This window comes from Fundulus heteroclitus, chromosome 16, assembly GCF_011125445.2.
Source record: "Fundulus heteroclitus isolate FHET01 chromosome 16, MU-UCD_Fhet_4.1, whole genome shotgun sequence".
NCBI lineage: Eukaryota > Metazoa > Chordata > Actinopteri > Cyprinodontiformes > Fundulidae > Fundulus > Fundulus heteroclitus.
Window position 1 is genome coordinate 3,923,241 of NC_046376.1, and position 15,636 is coordinate 3,938,876.

Genomic DNA, 15,636 nt, shown 5'->3' on the forward strand with positions numbered 1-15,636 from the left:
TGAGCAAGACCCACTGCTCCCCAAGGGGATGGGTTAAGATGCAGAAGTGAATTTCTCCATTGTGAGATCAATGAAGTTAAATTATTATTGTATGGAGTTGCAAGCTTTATAGTACTTATAGTGCAAATTGAACCGAAACAGGTCCACAACATGCGCTACAGGTTTGGGGGTTTTGTCCTTGGGATGCACCAGCCTTTGTCTGAGGGTCCTGTTTGGTTTGAAATGTACTGAAGACCCGCTGCAGAACATAATGGTGGGAAGAATAAACGCAAAAACATCGCCATCCCATATGTTGCTGGAGTCTCTGAAAAACTCAAGAGGATTTTCTCCAAACATAAGATCCCAGTACATTTCAAACCAAACAGGACCCTCAGACAGAGGCTGGTGCATCCCAAGGACAAAACCCCCAAACCTAAGATGAGCGGAGTGGTGTATGCAGTTCAGTCAGTGAGGAATGTTCTGATCTTTATGGTGGAGAAACCAAAGAACCACTCCACAGACGCATGGCTCAACACAGGAGAGCTACCTCCTCAGGACAAGACTCTGCTGTCCACCTACACCTTCAGGACAAAGAAGACAGATGGTTTGAAAGGGGCGTGAAGGAAGCCATCTATGTTAAGAGAGGAAAAAACAACCTTAAACAGAGGAGGAGGAGATTCCTTCCAATCATCACCTCAATCCTCACCTTCATATAGATGATAAAAACATTGCTCTTGTCAATCAGGCCAATGACGACCTTAACGACTCCCCATTACGTCAGAGGCAAGGGGGTGGACCAGTTTCGGTTCATTTTGCATGTTATTTAAGCCATAACAAGGCCTTTGTTGGGCAGTACTATAAAGCTTGGAGCTCCACATTACTCAAGACTTTTTGAATTGAGAAGGCTTTCTGGATGGGAAGCGAAACTTCTTCAAGCTTGGAAAAAAGTCCAGTTGTTTTGTTTTTTTACTTTTTTGGAATGACCATGACCTGGATGACTGAGAATCTTCACCAGCATTTATGACGCTGTAAATCACTACAGTACATCATCGGTAGGGCTGAGCGATGTAGGGCAAAAAAAACCCAAAACATATTGATAAAATAGAAATCATACTGATTGATAATGACAGTTATTAACAAATTCAAAACAATTTTTAATGCTGCCTTGGCCATTTTATGTTTTTTTTTACACACGGAACACACAAACATCGAATTCAAACTCAACTCTTTACTCAACCAACTTTTTGTTTTTTTGTTTTTTACCAAGACTGCAAGTCTTTTAAAAGAAAAATGAACGTGTGCTCTTTGAACTCGTTGAAGGGGCGGAGCTTGTTGACGGAGAGTTCCAAAGTGGGTTATGATTGGTTGGGAGGATGTAACGACTATAGTATTAACCTACATAAGGAGGGAAACTGTTATTCTATTGAACTTTTTATTCACCCTTATCTCTATCATTGATATACGTCTATTGACTGATATATATTGCTATTGAATCATTGTCCAGCTAGGATTATTGGCGCATTTAATTTGCTTATTCTGCTCCCTTATTTTAATTTAATCATCCATCAATCCATCCATTTTCTGATCCGTATAAATTTTCCTTCACCCCTTACTCCTCAAATTGTGTAATGTCTTATGCAATTAAACAGCAGCATTACAACTACGTCAAAGCTTATTTAATCAGTTTCGTTTTACATTTATGGGAAATTTCTTTGTTTTTAAATGTCATTATTATGCAAATGTAAACAAAAATGATAAAGCAAATTGCACAAGCATGTTGCATTACCTTTTGTTATTTGTATCAGATACACCTTTTTTTGTTATGCTTAAATTTTTTCTCTTAAATAGAATTACCTATTTTTTATTTTCGTATGGAGCTATTTGAATTACCTGGCTTATAACTGCTAATGTAAATGTAGACATGGTTTTCCAGCCTAATTTACGCAACCTACTGTTGATAACTTTGGTTAATGGAAAAATAGTTTGAACACACAAAAGTTTTGTTGTGGTTTGACAGCTTTGCAAAAAAAATAGCAAACGTGTCACTAAAATTTTTTTAATTATTTCGTAATTTTTGTTTTGGTTAACGCAATTTTGGGACAGTCAACTTTTAGGTGGATTTTATTTTGACAACAAAATGCCGGATGTCATTTCCCGATGTTTCCGCAACGTCTTTGGAAAATAAATGTATTCAATTACACATCACAGCTGTGAAGACAGTTGCGTTAAACATTCAGATCATAAATACTTTTATTTCATTTATTTATTTTTACTAATGAGATAAAAAATACTGACATTCGTTACTCATTTTGTACAAATATTAGGTGTTCTCCACTCCACCTCCTTCAGCTGTAGGAGTGAAAATCAAGCGAACCCTCTTGTTCATCACTCCAGCAACAGCGTGTGTCTGCTTCCTACGCCTGCACGTCCCGGAGGCCCGGGCGGGGAAAGGGAAACCGCACCGTTCCAGACAACCATGGGAGAAGTTTGCGTGGAGAAGAAGTCAAAGCCGTGGCTTTCTGTTGTTTGGCGCATCAGTAACGTTTTAATGTCTGTGTTCTTCGCTCTGGCTTCATACGTGCAGGTTAGCGCCTGATAAAACGAGTCTTTACTCTGACTTTGTTCTTTTAATGGCGATAATGTCACTTGTCCTGATCTCCCATTGCAGATCAATGACCCAGATGCGGGGTTATGGATGGTAGGTTGGGGAGCTTTGCAGGTTCTCTCCCCCCCTCTCTGCAGGTTGTGCTTGACGTGTTTCTGTTTCAGGTGAGTTATGGAGTGCCTGCTGTCCTAAGTGCTCTCATTGGCTTCAGGCCTCAAGTGACAGGTAGGCAGAAAAGTTTCTTTCCTGTTTTGCAATCCTGAGGACAAGTTGTTGGACCCCGCACCGTTACTGCACATTATACTGCTTCAAACAGCACCACCTAGTGGCGGAGAGGGTGGCATTACAGCGCGTTCTTCAATCAATTTGCTGATTTGGTTTGTAATTCCAGAAACTTTGCCCTGGAGACGAATTGCTGATCTCCACCTAATGATCTCCAGCGCTGCCATCTTCATTTTAGGGTGGAGACTTTACGCACAGAGAGTCACACAGATCTTCCAGCAGGAGGAGGGCAGGTATGCTGCCATCTCAGGTCAACCGGTTAAAAAAGAAAATAAAGCTGTCTCTGTAAAGTCTAAAGGTTTTGAAAAACACAAACACATTGTGACATATTTCAAAATAAATGTTATTACAAAGCTGGAATCATGGCCCGTAACATTCAGGACTAGCTTCGGCAGTCGAGGGAATGAAGCTTGTCACCTTATGTGATTATTCACAAGTGCTTCTCAGGTAAAATTCAGTTTGTCAGAGAATTAGAATACTACATAAGACCAATAAGAGCATCATCATGGAGGAGACTGCTTTCCTAAAAGCTGCCCACGGACGGCGAGCCTCTAAAGCAGGGTGTCCAAACTTTTTGGTACGTGGGCCAAAATTGTCAAGACAAAGGAACTCGAGGGCCAAAAAGGTTTAAAAAAATTTAAGTAATTAAATATCATTTGATAGATGTTGCTATGAAATTAAAGAGAATGTCAAAAGTGTGTTTATTATATGAATACATGCTGTACGTAACATTTTCAATTGTAGGATTTTAACTTTCCTGTAATAATTTTGCCTTAAAAACTAAAATCTTCCATCTGCATCAGCCACCTGGAACAAATCTTTCTTGAAATGCAGTTTGGAGGGGGGGGGCACCCAAAATCAGTACATGGGCCTCAAATGGCCCCCGGGCCGCACTGTGGGCATGCCTGCTCTAAAGGTCCTTCTTGAAGAAGCTTGATGATGAAAAGTTAAGTGGAAGGAAAAAGTGTGGTGGAAAAGCTTCTTGTCTGGGATGGAGGTCTGGACGTTCTGCATTTGGTAATTCATGTCACTCTTTTCTCGCATTTTTGTAGTCTTGTTCTCCACGTTTCTCAGATGGTTTCAGACAACCGTTTAGTAACTAAAAGACTATCTGGGGACGAGGCGCACCTTCCAGCAGGACAGCAACCATAAACATCCACCCAGATCAACAATGGGATGGTTTAGATCAAAGCATATTCATGTTTTAGAAGGTTCTAGTCCCGGGACATTTGGACCTTCCTCCACGGTCCCTTAGGCTAAATATGATAAAGAACTGATCATTTTTTTGAATTATAGGTAACAAATGAAGGTTTTAGCAGCTTTTCAGTTGTTTTCATGCAATAATTGCATCGAATTTCCACAACAGATTGACACTAAAATTACCAGTATCGCAAATTTTTTTATCTACATTTCTTGTCAGGGGTTGGAAATAGCTGCTCTTTTCAATTTTACACGAATCACAATCTATAAAAGAAAATCTATCTTCTTTTTGCACATTTTTATTTTATTTTATTATAAAACCTAAGAATAGAAACTAAATGCTGGTTCTTTAAATGTGACAATGGATTTCTTTCAGTTGACACTTATCAGCAATTATTAATAGTTTTTTTGCAAACGGTCATGTAACATTTGAGCATTTAAAGTTTTATCTAGTAGGACTGAGTGCAAATTGGCTTTTTGGATTAGAAAGGTAACAGACCTTTGGCCTAAAGCTGAATTTAATAGAAAATCTGAGGTAAGACCTGCTAGTTGATCTTCCCAGTCTGACTGAGATTGAGTTAATTTGCAAAGGGGGAAATTTCCATTTTTTTCACGTGGAACCAAGGGAGAGAGAGACCAATAATACTTTTATTTCTTTCTGTAAATGCAGAGAAAGCTGGGGAACATTTTTATTGTGAAAAGCTTTGCCAACTACACAGTTAACCTCTTGGTTTATAAGGAATATGAACATTTCAGCAAAAACAATCACAATAATTAAACTATTGCATATTTCATATTTCAACATTTTCAACAATGTTTATAAGAGCCTGAAAAAGAAGTGTGGGTTTTAAATGAATGTTGTTTTTATACACTGTGGGTCAAGCTGTTATATAAAGCCTCTGTTCCGTCGGCCTCTTTGTTAAAATTCTGCTTATAATAATGTCTAAAACAGATAAATATTTGTTTAGACTCAAAGCCAGGGTGAAAGGCATCTATGAATAATAATCCTTAGTTTTCTATTTCCTTCTCTTTAGAGAATTTTCCGGTGTTATGTTGACGTCTGTCTGGCTTCTTTTGTGTCGCCACTCTGGAAGGTAATTTACACTAAAAACGAAAGTTTAATTCAGCCTTTTAATAGATTTTCAAAGTCTTTTTGATGTCCTTGTTGATCAGAGCCCCTGTCGGATCGCTGCGAGTCTCCACGGCTGTCGCCATCACGGTTTTCCCCATCGTGGCGTGGCTTTACTACCACATCCATAAGGAGCTGAGATCAGACTGGCCTTCACACTGTAAAACTGCCATTTAAATCTCCTTCCTTGTATAACATTCCTTTTTAATTGTTGTTTGATGGAAGAATCCCTGCCAAAGAAATGCTGCTTTTTAATAAAGATGTATAAGAGCATTTATTTGTGTTTTATTACACTAAATATAAGAAACAATGTTTAAGGCCTGGGACATTTGTTTACATTTTTAATTCTTTAAAAAGAAACAGGAATTTAAAAAAGAATATTGACGTCATGGTAATTTCTGATGCATTCTCCAATCAAGAAGGTGGATTTAAACAGAAGAAGAAGAAGCCGTGTCTGAAACGCCTGATCTCAGATCAGTTCGTACAGATGTTAAAGTTTCAGTAAAGGAAACTGTGACCATGGAAAACTGCCCTGAGAACAGCAGTTTTGTTTTTAAATTGCGTTTATTCATGTAACTTCCGTGTGTTATACTAATTGAGATTCAACACAGTCTTTACAGCAGGGTGTCAGACTTTTTTCTATATTGGGCCACTTTGTCATCATGAAGTTATTAAAAGGTTGTACTTGTAAAGATGACACTTTTGATTTCATAATTTCATTTCGGTTCACATAAAAATGTAAAGTAATATAAAAGTAGCACCCTTAGGCCCAGTTTATACAGTTTATCTGCAAAAAAGTTGATATTGGGGTGAGTTACTCTTTAAACATTCTGCAGCTCTTTTTGGACATTTCTGGGTTGTTTTAATTTGTTGTGGGAAATCTGACATTTAGTGGCAGGATGCTGTTACTACACAATTAAACATAATCAACATTCGCTACAGGGGGCTCAGTTTTAGCTACTTTATACACGTCAAATGGATATATGACTGTACTTTATGAAATGATTTGCCTTTTCTTTGGCTCTTGAGGCCTGGATAAATTGCCTTGATGGGCCGAATTTGGCCTGCGAGCCTTGAGTTTGACTCCTGCTGTACAGAATCAAAATGATTGGGATTAAAGTAAATTTTATATGGGTTCCAGCACGTCATGGACTTAAGGGGAATCAAATGGCAGACAGGATGTGTGTTTTTTAAGATCCAAAGGAAAATTGGAGAAATGAGAAAACCAGAAAGAAACAGGAGAGATGAGACAATTTTATCACAACTTAGAATCGGGCATACTGGACTGAATAGAACATTATTTCTGATTGGGAAACATCAGACAGGGAAATGTGATTGTGGAGAAGATGAGAGCATAGAACCTTTATTTTTTGCATTGCAGGAATTATCATGTTGAGAGAAATCATTTAATGCGAAATCTTAGTAACATGAAAATAAAATTAGACAATTTTATTTCAGAAAGATTCAGGAAGTAGGAGCTATCAGTCTGTCTTTTATTTTTTAAGGCAGTGTTCATTGTATAACAGGATATTGTATATATTTTTTTTATGTAATGTGGTATACCCTCCTAACCAGCTGGTGGCGGTAATGCTACTCGAAAATTGTCTGCCAACCGCCACAGAAATCAAAGAAGAAGAAGGACTTCCGTGTGTTTAGCAACAGCGGTTCCGGAGAGGTTAAAGCCAACATGAGCGTTCTGTTCCAGAACCTGGGCTGCTGGCTGGTTCCGAGTAGAACCCTGCAGAACCGAACCGTCAGGCTGACCCACAGTTTAATCCACAGAGAAGCTGCGCTGAAAGCCCCGCTGTCATGGCGGACAGATCTCCGCTCCCCGGTAGGTCAAAGCCGGGAGCTGCCGCTGTCTCTGGGAACGCCAGTCTTCATGGCAAAATCAGGCGAATTAACAATTATTGAAAATTTTTGCCGATTTTCGTCAAGATTTAGACATTATTTTTATTGCAGCTTTATCTATATTCTCTATTATTATAATCGGCTGTCACAGTAAGTGTAATTATGCTTGAGAATATCCGTTACTTGAAGGATTAGCTGTTGTACACTAAGCACTGAATGATATTTTGGACAGTTTTTTTAAAAAGAGGTTTATAACATGATTCGCTGGGGTTTGGCACTGAATGCCCTTCTTTGTCACCTGTTACCTGCAGGTGAGTGTCAGCCGGTGGCTCACCTGTAGAAGAACACAATGGCTGAAGCTTCACGGCTTAAGGTCGCTGTCTTCAGTGCCTCCACCGCCCTCATCAGGCGAGAAGTCCAAGAAGTCAGGGGTAAGGGCTCAGAAAGTTGGTAATTCTTTTCCACATTAATGTGAGTTTAATTCAACAAAAAGTAAAATACCAAAACTACAAAAAGCTGCACTAACATGTCTATATGACTCTTAAACTAATACTTTGTTTGATCACTTTTTGACTCAGTATTTGGTATCAACAGTGTATTAACATGTTTCATCTTGAGGTGACAATATCTGATGGTTTTATAAGAAAATCTCCAAATTTGCCAAACATCTCTTGACCTCAGACGACTCCAGAGTTTCCTCTAGGTTTAGGCCTTTACAACGCAGAGGCATTTGTTACTGATCAGAAAATTAAAGTAAAACTCTGTTATTTTTAATATTTTTAATTTATTTGAATGTTAAAACATAATTACAGCCTAAGAACTTAATTGTAAATATTTTACATATTACGTTATATCTAAACTATACATACACACTATACAGAACATTAACCCATTCATTAATCTTTCAATCCCATATACAATATGTTATAAAATATTATGTAATAATTATGCTCCTATAATTTTAATTTGAATGTATGAATATATCATTTTATTTTAAGCTATTCTATGTGCTAATAATAAGAATTTAGTTACAATACCAACTATCATTACTACTACTATTACTACTACTACTACTACTACTACTACTACTACTAATAATAATAAGAATAGTTGTTAAATATGGTGCTACTACTATCATAACTGCATATTATATCCACTAAGAAGAAAACTCAGGCTATTCACTATGTTTACACTGTACTGAAATGTAAATGTGTTTTTTTTTTTTTGTTTTTTTTTCTGGTGGTTTTGAATTTACAGATTTTGAATCAACTTTCACTCCTTAACTTGTATAATCCTTCTTATTGTAGCCAATTTCTGATTGTTTTCTGGTAGCTTATTTTTAGTGTTATACAGAATTAGAGCTGTGTAGTTTTTCTGTCAGTGATTTATTTTTATTTTTATTTTTTTATTTTTATTTTTATAATTTGTATTTTATAAACAGTGGGTTAGTATGATCCAGATATCCTGTTATAATGTGATTTGGATATTACAACAAAAGCAGCTAAAACAGCTGCTGAATCTTCCCTTTTCTAAGTTTGTAATTAAAAACATTTTGAGGTAATTTTTTGGTAAGTTTATTAAGATTCATTAAAGCCCATTTCTCTGGAGCTACATGTGGCGGACTCCATCTTCTTCTGCTGAAACCGTCCTTTAATTTATTCCAATGATATTCTGGACTCACCGTAGTGCTGAACAATAAAAACCCTCTTAAACCTCAAAACTGACTGATATTTGGAACTTTTCCTTTTTTCGTCCGCCTTGACTAGAATCACAGTTTTACGTATCGAACAATAAGTCCACATCCTGATGCTGCCACCACTGTGTTTCACTATAGAAGCAGTTTTCCCTTTATGCTCAGTGTTGATTAAACTCGTTCTCCGGTGGGTTTTGGAGATCGTACTCTGGCCGTGATGATTTATTTGGAGGAAACAGCTTCTGCTCTGCATCCGTTCCTCCTGATCCTGCTTTTATGAGGCCACTGTTGTCTCATCATTTCCCCAAATATGAAAGACGGTCTTCATTGTGACCTGTGAGTTTTTATTGGTACCTCTCTGTACTAATATATGTGAGTATATTAGATCATTTCAGTCCTTTACAGCCTATCTGGTCTGAAGCTAAAGGATGCCCAGGAAACAAATGTCAGGACTTGATCAGACTCACTTGACCTGAATGAAGCTTAAAGGCTGAAACGGAGTCGCAGTAGTATTAGTTTACCGGTTTTACTCATTTTCCCATGCAGGTGCAGTTATTTTACCCTGCAGCGTGTGCCCTGCTGAGGTATCTGCATCTGTTAAATGTGTGCTCTTGTCTTCCATCTCCACCTTAAAGCCGGTGACGTGGAAATCGTTAGCGGTTACGTTTGCTATCGGAGGAGCTCTGCTGGGAGGGATGAAGTATTTCAAGAAGGAAAAAGAGGAACGTGAGTACCGTTGGGAGTCAAACAGGAGCTAAAAGTCTTTTTGGAAGAAAAAAATCGTTAATCGTTAAAATGCGTTATGTGATGAAGTGATATTCGTGTTGAATGATGCTTTTATTTATTTTCAGTGATTGAAAAGGAGCGAACCAAATCCATCGGCCGGCCGGCGCTGGGCGGGCCCTTCTCGCTCATCGATCAGAACAACAAGCCCTCCAGGAGCGAGGACTTCCTCGGCCGATGGATCCTCATCTATTTTGGCTTCACGCACTGCCCCGACATCTGCCCCGACGAGATCGAGAAAATGATCGAAGTGGTGGATGAAATCGGTAACGAAATGTCGTTTTTAGATCCAACGGCAGGCCGAAGCTTTAAGGTTTTAACAAAGTGCCTGTTTGGGTTTCTGCAGATAAGATCAAGTCTCTCCCAGACCTGACGCCCATCCTGATCACAATAGATCCTGACAGAGACACTCCAGAAGCCATGGCTGCATATGTGAAAGGTACCGAAGCAGCAGGGCAGATTTCTCCTGTTATTTAAAGTGATTTAAACCACAATTTCTCCCATTTATTCTGAAAACTGGGAAGAATTTCTCATAATTCTTTATTTATTGGTGCTTGGAGTTGATTAGTTTAGCTGCTGTGTTTTTTCTCACCTCCTTTTTTTTTTTTAAAGCTCCTACATTTCTATGCTGCCACTTAATCAGTTTTGTTGTGACTTGATGGTTCATGGTGCTGGAAGAGCCACAAATCGTCATCAAATTGTTAAAAATATAACTAGTTGTTGGAGGATGTTTTGATGCCATCTTTTAGCTCTCTCCTTTGGATGACAAGCTCCACGCGGGACTCCTGCTAGCTCCCATCTTAGCCTCTCTGGATGCCTCTAGCAATCAGGAAATGGCAGCAAAGAGAAAAAACTGGAAAACAGACTCCTCTACAATAATGGACAGCCATGGAAAAGTCCTGAGGATGCATTCATAACTACCTGCTGCCCACGTTTAGCAAGCTCTGCACTGGTGGTAGCTTGATTCTGTCGGTTTTTAACCAGAATCTTCTTCCATGTTAGGACTTTTTGATTCAAAGCGGTGATGGCTGCGCCCGTTTCTCTGGAGATAACCGTTGCCATGCATGGAGACAATGACTCCAGGGACCACGATTCCGTTTTTATAGCAGCCGGTCAGCTGAATAGAGCGACACCAGCTGGAGTCATTTACTGCTCCATCTGTGCTCATGATATTATGTTGTCCCAGGGCAAAAAATTGTTTTTCTGAAGCAAAGTTACCATATTTTTTGGACTATAAGGCACACTTAAAATCCTTAAGTTTTATCACAAATTAATGGTGCACCTTATACATTATATGATCACCGTTGTGCTTACTGACTGATTTTATGTGGTCTGTTTAAATGTGTAAATACGACTTTGGTTAGCAATGAAGCTGCTCCACTCATTGGATATTAGAAGCATTACGGTACACTGTGTCACTACCTGAGGACCCCTGAGCTGTCTACCAGACTGCCTGACTGTAATGTCTAAACTAGAAGTGCATTCATGTAAGGCAGCCTGGAGTACGCACTAGCAACAATAAACCTAGTAAGTTAATTCAATATAAAGTTTACGTTTATTTTGGCCTTATGATAGAAACAGGGCAGCGTAGTCCAGCTACTCTGTCCTCCTGACAGAGACGGATAGAGAGCTGTAGACGTGAAGGATTTATTTTTATTTTTATTTATTTATTTGACAGGGACAGTACAATTAAACATTGCAACCAAACAGGTGGCCGATGTCAAAGTACATAAGGCTTGTAGCCATGGGCTAATTTGCAGCCTTCGTCCCTGGTTAGGCTTTTAAAAGGTGTAAGCATTAAGGGGGAGGAAGGTTAGTAACGACACACAAATGCATAAAAAACAAGAGAAGTTAAAACAAACTGTACAGTACAAGCCAGTTTAGTGCGCACACTTTTGATTGTCTTTGAGCCATTTTTTTCAATCTTGTGGAGAAAAGTCGAACATCAGTCTGTGACTTAAGCTCCAGAGGCAAAGGCAAAGGAGTGATATTACGCACTTGGGAAGAATATTTAGTGCGCCTTATAATCCGGTGCGGCTTATGGTTAGAAAAATATGGTAAATAAAACAAAGTAATCTGCATCTGATCACAAACTACATCTGTTTCACTGCTAAATCATTGCAGCTTCTTAAGAGATTCTGCAGCAGATTTGCAGCGGGTAATTGCTTTACCATCAGATAATGGAGAAATGGTTTAGGTCTCGGTGATTCTGTTGATGTTTTTTTTGGTCTGATCTCTCCTCCAGAGTTTTCCCCAAAGCTGATTGGTCTGACGGGGACGACGGCTCAGGTGGAGCAGGTCTCCAGAGCCTACAGAGTGTACTACAGTCAGGGGCCGAAGGATGAGGACAACGACTACATCGTGAGTCACGGTCCTGTTCTGACCTTTGGTGTTGGTGAGGGAGGTGTCTGAACCGGGCCTGCTGTCGTTTTCAGGTCGATCACACCATCATCATGTACCTCGTGGGACCCGACGGAGAGTTTGTGGATTATTTTGGACAGAATAAACGAAGTGTAGAGATCGTCAGCTCAATAGCCGCTCACATGAGGAAGTATAAGAAGAGGAATTGAGGGGCAGCCCGTCTAAGCCCACCATGAACTGACAGTTGGTCCTCAGGTGTTCAACCACTGCTGTCTTATTACTTTGTGTACGTACACTAAGGTATAAAAGCTTTTTCTTTTCACTGATGAGCTGCTTTTTGTTGTTTTTACATCACGCTTTATTATAAAAATGATAACCTAACAAATTTATGCCTCGTTTAGTTCTGGTTTCCTGTTTTGGTCGCAGGTGAAGGAAACCAAGTAGGAAAGATTAAGGTTTAGGAGATTAGTTATTTATTACTTGCAGTTAATGGATGAGCAGTTTATCAGGTTTTGGATCCCCCTAGTGGTTGGAGGACAAATTACATGCAAGGGGGGCATTGAATCTTCTTATTTCTTTGTGTGTGAATTTTGTGACTCAGTCCATTAACAAGGTAATCTTGTTTTAAAGAAATTCATATATTTAGTTTACATGAAGTGCTTTAAAACCAAAGTTTGTTGAAAACAGAATTCCTAAAGCTTTGATTTTGAAGAACCTTCAGCCTCTCAAGTGATTCCGATTGTCTAATAAAACTTCTTGCAATGATAAAGTTGTCAATTATGTGAGTTTACAATGATAAGGAGTATAGTGCTTCCAGTTCTGGTGAGAAACATGCATTTAAAGACTGCCACAGCTTTGAGCATCGGCGTGCATTTATTTATATGTTAAAAAAAAAAAAAAAAAAAAAATATATATATATATATATATATATATATATATATATATATATATATATATATATATATATATATATATATATATATATATATATATATATATTAAACATGTGGCTTACTCAGGATTGGCTTGTCATGAGCAATTTGTGAAAAATTTGGAAAAAAAAGTATATTAAGTAATATTCCCAGTTAATTCCCACTATAATAGGGTAATAGATGGAGCGAGAAACCCTGCTTCACTTCAGAGCTCGAGAGATCATCCGTAATTTGAAATACAAACGCCCAACGTTGCCTGTTTGGATCAGCATTTTGATCCTATTTATGGCTTTTATGAAGTTTGTTTTCAGAAAAAGTTTTAATTCCGAAGTTATCTGTTTGACCCTGTGAAATATTCTGAAACTTGGACTTTCATATATCATGTAAATCTCTACTTACACTGTGCTTTTTTCTTCATATTTTACCTCCACATTTTTCAGTTAAAACTAAAAGTAACAGGGTCTCCCTCTGGTCATTTATCCTGCTCAAAACGTTATAAAACTTCACGTCAGCTCGCCTCGGACTTCTGCAACTCACTTAAAGAAAAATAGTTTGCATTTGCTCGTCTGCCTCTAATAACTGCTTCTCCTGCTGCTCTACCTGCTCGTCACAAAAGGCGGGAATCACTCGAGCAACCTGACTAGGCATTTAAGTCCCTGGATCCTATTTTACGATTTATTAGCAGGTTCTTTAAGAAAAAAGTTAATGCATTTTGAATTTTCAGACATTAGCTGCATTGTTACCATTCAACATTTCTGCTAAAATATTGTATTTGCTGAATCTTTTCTATAAAGGCTTGTTCTTATTTATCAGTTATGATTTTTTTTGTATTGATTGCTTCAATAGTTGTATTGTCTAAATTTTGCTGTACAATAAACTTGCCTAGAAAAAAATCCTTATTTATTTCTGATGGATTAAAGGGGGCATATATAATGTATTTCTTTAACATAAATAGATAAATGTTCTCAGAAAGGTGAAGTAAAAACACCACAATCCAGCCCTGATGGAAGGTTTTTAACAGCAGATTTTCTGCTTCAATCTAAAATAACGGCTCAAACATGCAATCAACTCCAGACTGTTTGATTGCTAACTTAATGAAAAACAGACAAATTAGTTCACTGACTAAAGGAGTCTAAAATGATGTCAGTGAACGGTTTAAAGCTTTTGGAAAGCAGCAGTTAGGGAACACCAGCTGGGAACATTCATCCATTCAGCCTGCAGCTCATTGGGCGAGAGGTGGGGTTCACCAGTCCATCACACGACAAACGACCATGTAAAGAGAACCCATGCATGCACAGGGAGAACATGCAAACTCCATGCAGAAAGACCGGGATTTTAACCCAGGACCTTCTGGGTGCAGCCACCGCAGCTATTGTGCAGCCCGTTGGGAAAATCCTTATTGTGTTATTGAGATTTGTATGCATTTACAGGTAAATGTTCATATAAATTTACAGAATTAAAGAAAGTTGTTATAAGGAAAAAAAATGTAGATACATATTTTGGTGTCAGATAAATTGCTGCAAGTAATGACTAATAAAAATAATCTATAGTCTTTCAATGCAGGTCTTTATAAGATGCACCATTCTGACACATATCTGAAGGCTTGTGTGTATAAATCCTAAAGACAAAACTCTTGCATGCTTTCAAACTTGCAAATATACATTATTTTACAATTTTTAACAGTGTACAGGAGTTCTAGGAATGGCCCATCACTCTCCTTTACACATGTGTTTCAGTTACAGATGTTTCCATTTCTTTTTTATTTCTTTTTATTTTAGGTTCTCATAAAACAATATCTCCAAACCATGGGCAGAAACAAGGACTGGACTGCATGACAAGAGGACAAAATAGACTGCTAAATAACTCTAAATCCCACAATGCACAGTATTAACCAGTAGTGACTTGTCAGCAGGGGGCGCTCGGGTGCAGCCCCCCCTCCCCTATCAAGATTGCAGGTAAAAAGTGTATAAACACTAAACATTATGAAAGAAGAAGTAATTACCATATATGTTCTCTCATAAAATGTGTAAAATTTGTATTTTTCGATTGTTTTTATCTTAATTCTCAGTTATGCCTTCAACCATGTTTTGCTGATTTTGCTTGTAAAGTGTATTGTGCAGCACAAGCTGTTTAAAAATGTGCTTTATAAATTTGAGCTCGCCCTGCAAACCCACCCTGAGCAGCACCCCCACCTCCACAGTGTTGAGTGCATGAGGAGCTAGACTGTAACTCAAATGGGACGGGCGCAAATGAGAAAAGCATTGGCAGAAATTACATTTACCTGAATGCTGTCCTTTTTTATTTTTATTTATCTTTATTTCATCCCAAGCAGCCATTCATCAACAGTGTCTCCAGGCTACTGCTGAACATTGACTTCCTTTTTTAATAGTTTGTCACATAAAATTTGTCTCATGATCTCACATTCAAGCTGCAGCTTTCAGTGTCACTACTTTCTTCCTTTGCTATGCCTCAATGGCAATTTTCCACGCTCCACTCTTACATTTGTATTTCTACTCAAAAGAAAAGTTGTGCATGTAGAAAAATACAGTTTAACCAGAAACAAGACACTTTAAAGGGTGGTTTTGAGTAGAGAACTGTCGTTTTATTTTGTTAATTAAAGTAGAAAATGTCATAAAAGATGTCCGGTTTGTTTGGTTTCATCCTAAAAAGGCAACAAATAAATCAGTCCTGACGGTAGCTACAGTCAGACAGAGGTCAGAGATTAATATAATTAATAATAAAAAAAGCCGTCTGTGTTCATAGCATGGCAGAATGCGCAGTTTGTGATCTTGACAACATCCTGTATTGATTTATTAATATC

General features: G+C 38.2%; 2 protein-coding genes across 2 annotated transcripts; both read left to right on the top strand.

The window, feature by feature from the left end:
- The first annotated feature begins 2,377 nt into the window (after positions 1-2,377).
- tmem220 (transmembrane protein 220) lies at positions 2,378-5,468 on the top strand. Its single transcript, XM_012880808.3, has 6 exons — positions 2,378-2,563; positions 2,648-2,677; positions 2,749-2,809; positions 2,976-3,099; positions 5,101-5,160; positions 5,240-5,468. The coding sequence occupies exons 1-6, from the start codon at positions 2,456-2,458 to the stop codon at positions 5,370-5,372; spliced, it is 516 nt and encodes a 171-aa protein (XP_012736262.2). The 5' UTR covers positions 2,378-2,455; the 3' UTR covers positions 5,373-5,468.
- A 1,330-nt stretch (positions 5,469-6,798) lies between these two features.
- LOC105938884 (protein SCO1 homolog, mitochondrial) lies at positions 6,799-12,652 on the top strand. The gene is made up of 7 exons (XM_012880807.3): positions 6,799-7,029; positions 7,358-7,477; positions 9,375-9,465; positions 9,591-9,788; positions 9,869-9,961; positions 11,768-11,883; positions 11,958-12,652. Exons 1-7 carry the CDS (start codon positions 6,883-6,885, stop codon positions 12,090-12,092), a joined length of 900 nt encoding a protein of 299 aa, XP_012736261.2. The 5' UTR covers positions 6,799-6,882; the 3' UTR covers positions 12,093-12,652.
- The last annotated feature ends 2,984 nt before the right edge of the window (positions 12,653-15,636 follow it).

Bases quoted from the DNA above. Each gene is read 5' to 3' on its own strand.
- tmem220 (XM_012880808.3), top strand. From the start codon at position 2,456: ATGGGAGAAGTTTGCGTGGAGAAGAAGTCAAAGCCGTGGCTTTCTGTT. The intron at 2,564-2,647 runs GTTAGCGCCTGA...CTCCCATTGCAG, and splicing joins CTCTGGCTTCATACGTGCAG to ATCAATGACCCAGATGCGGG. The intron at 3,100-5,100 runs GTATGCTGCCAT...CCTTCTCTTTAG, and splicing joins TTCCAGCAGGAGGAGGGCAG to AGAATTTTCCGGTGTTATGT.
- LOC105938884 (XM_012880807.3), top strand. From the start codon at position 6,883: ATGAGCGTTCTGTTCCAGAACCTGGGCTGCTGGCTGGTTCCGAGTAGA. The intron at 9,466-9,590 runs GTGAGTACCGTT...ATTTATTTTCAG, and splicing joins CAAGAAGGAAAAAGAGGAAC to TGATTGAAAAGGAGCGAACC. The intron at 11,884-11,957 runs GTGAGTCACGGT...TGTCGTTTTCAG, and splicing joins ATGAGGACAACGACTACATC to GTCGATCACACCATCATCAT.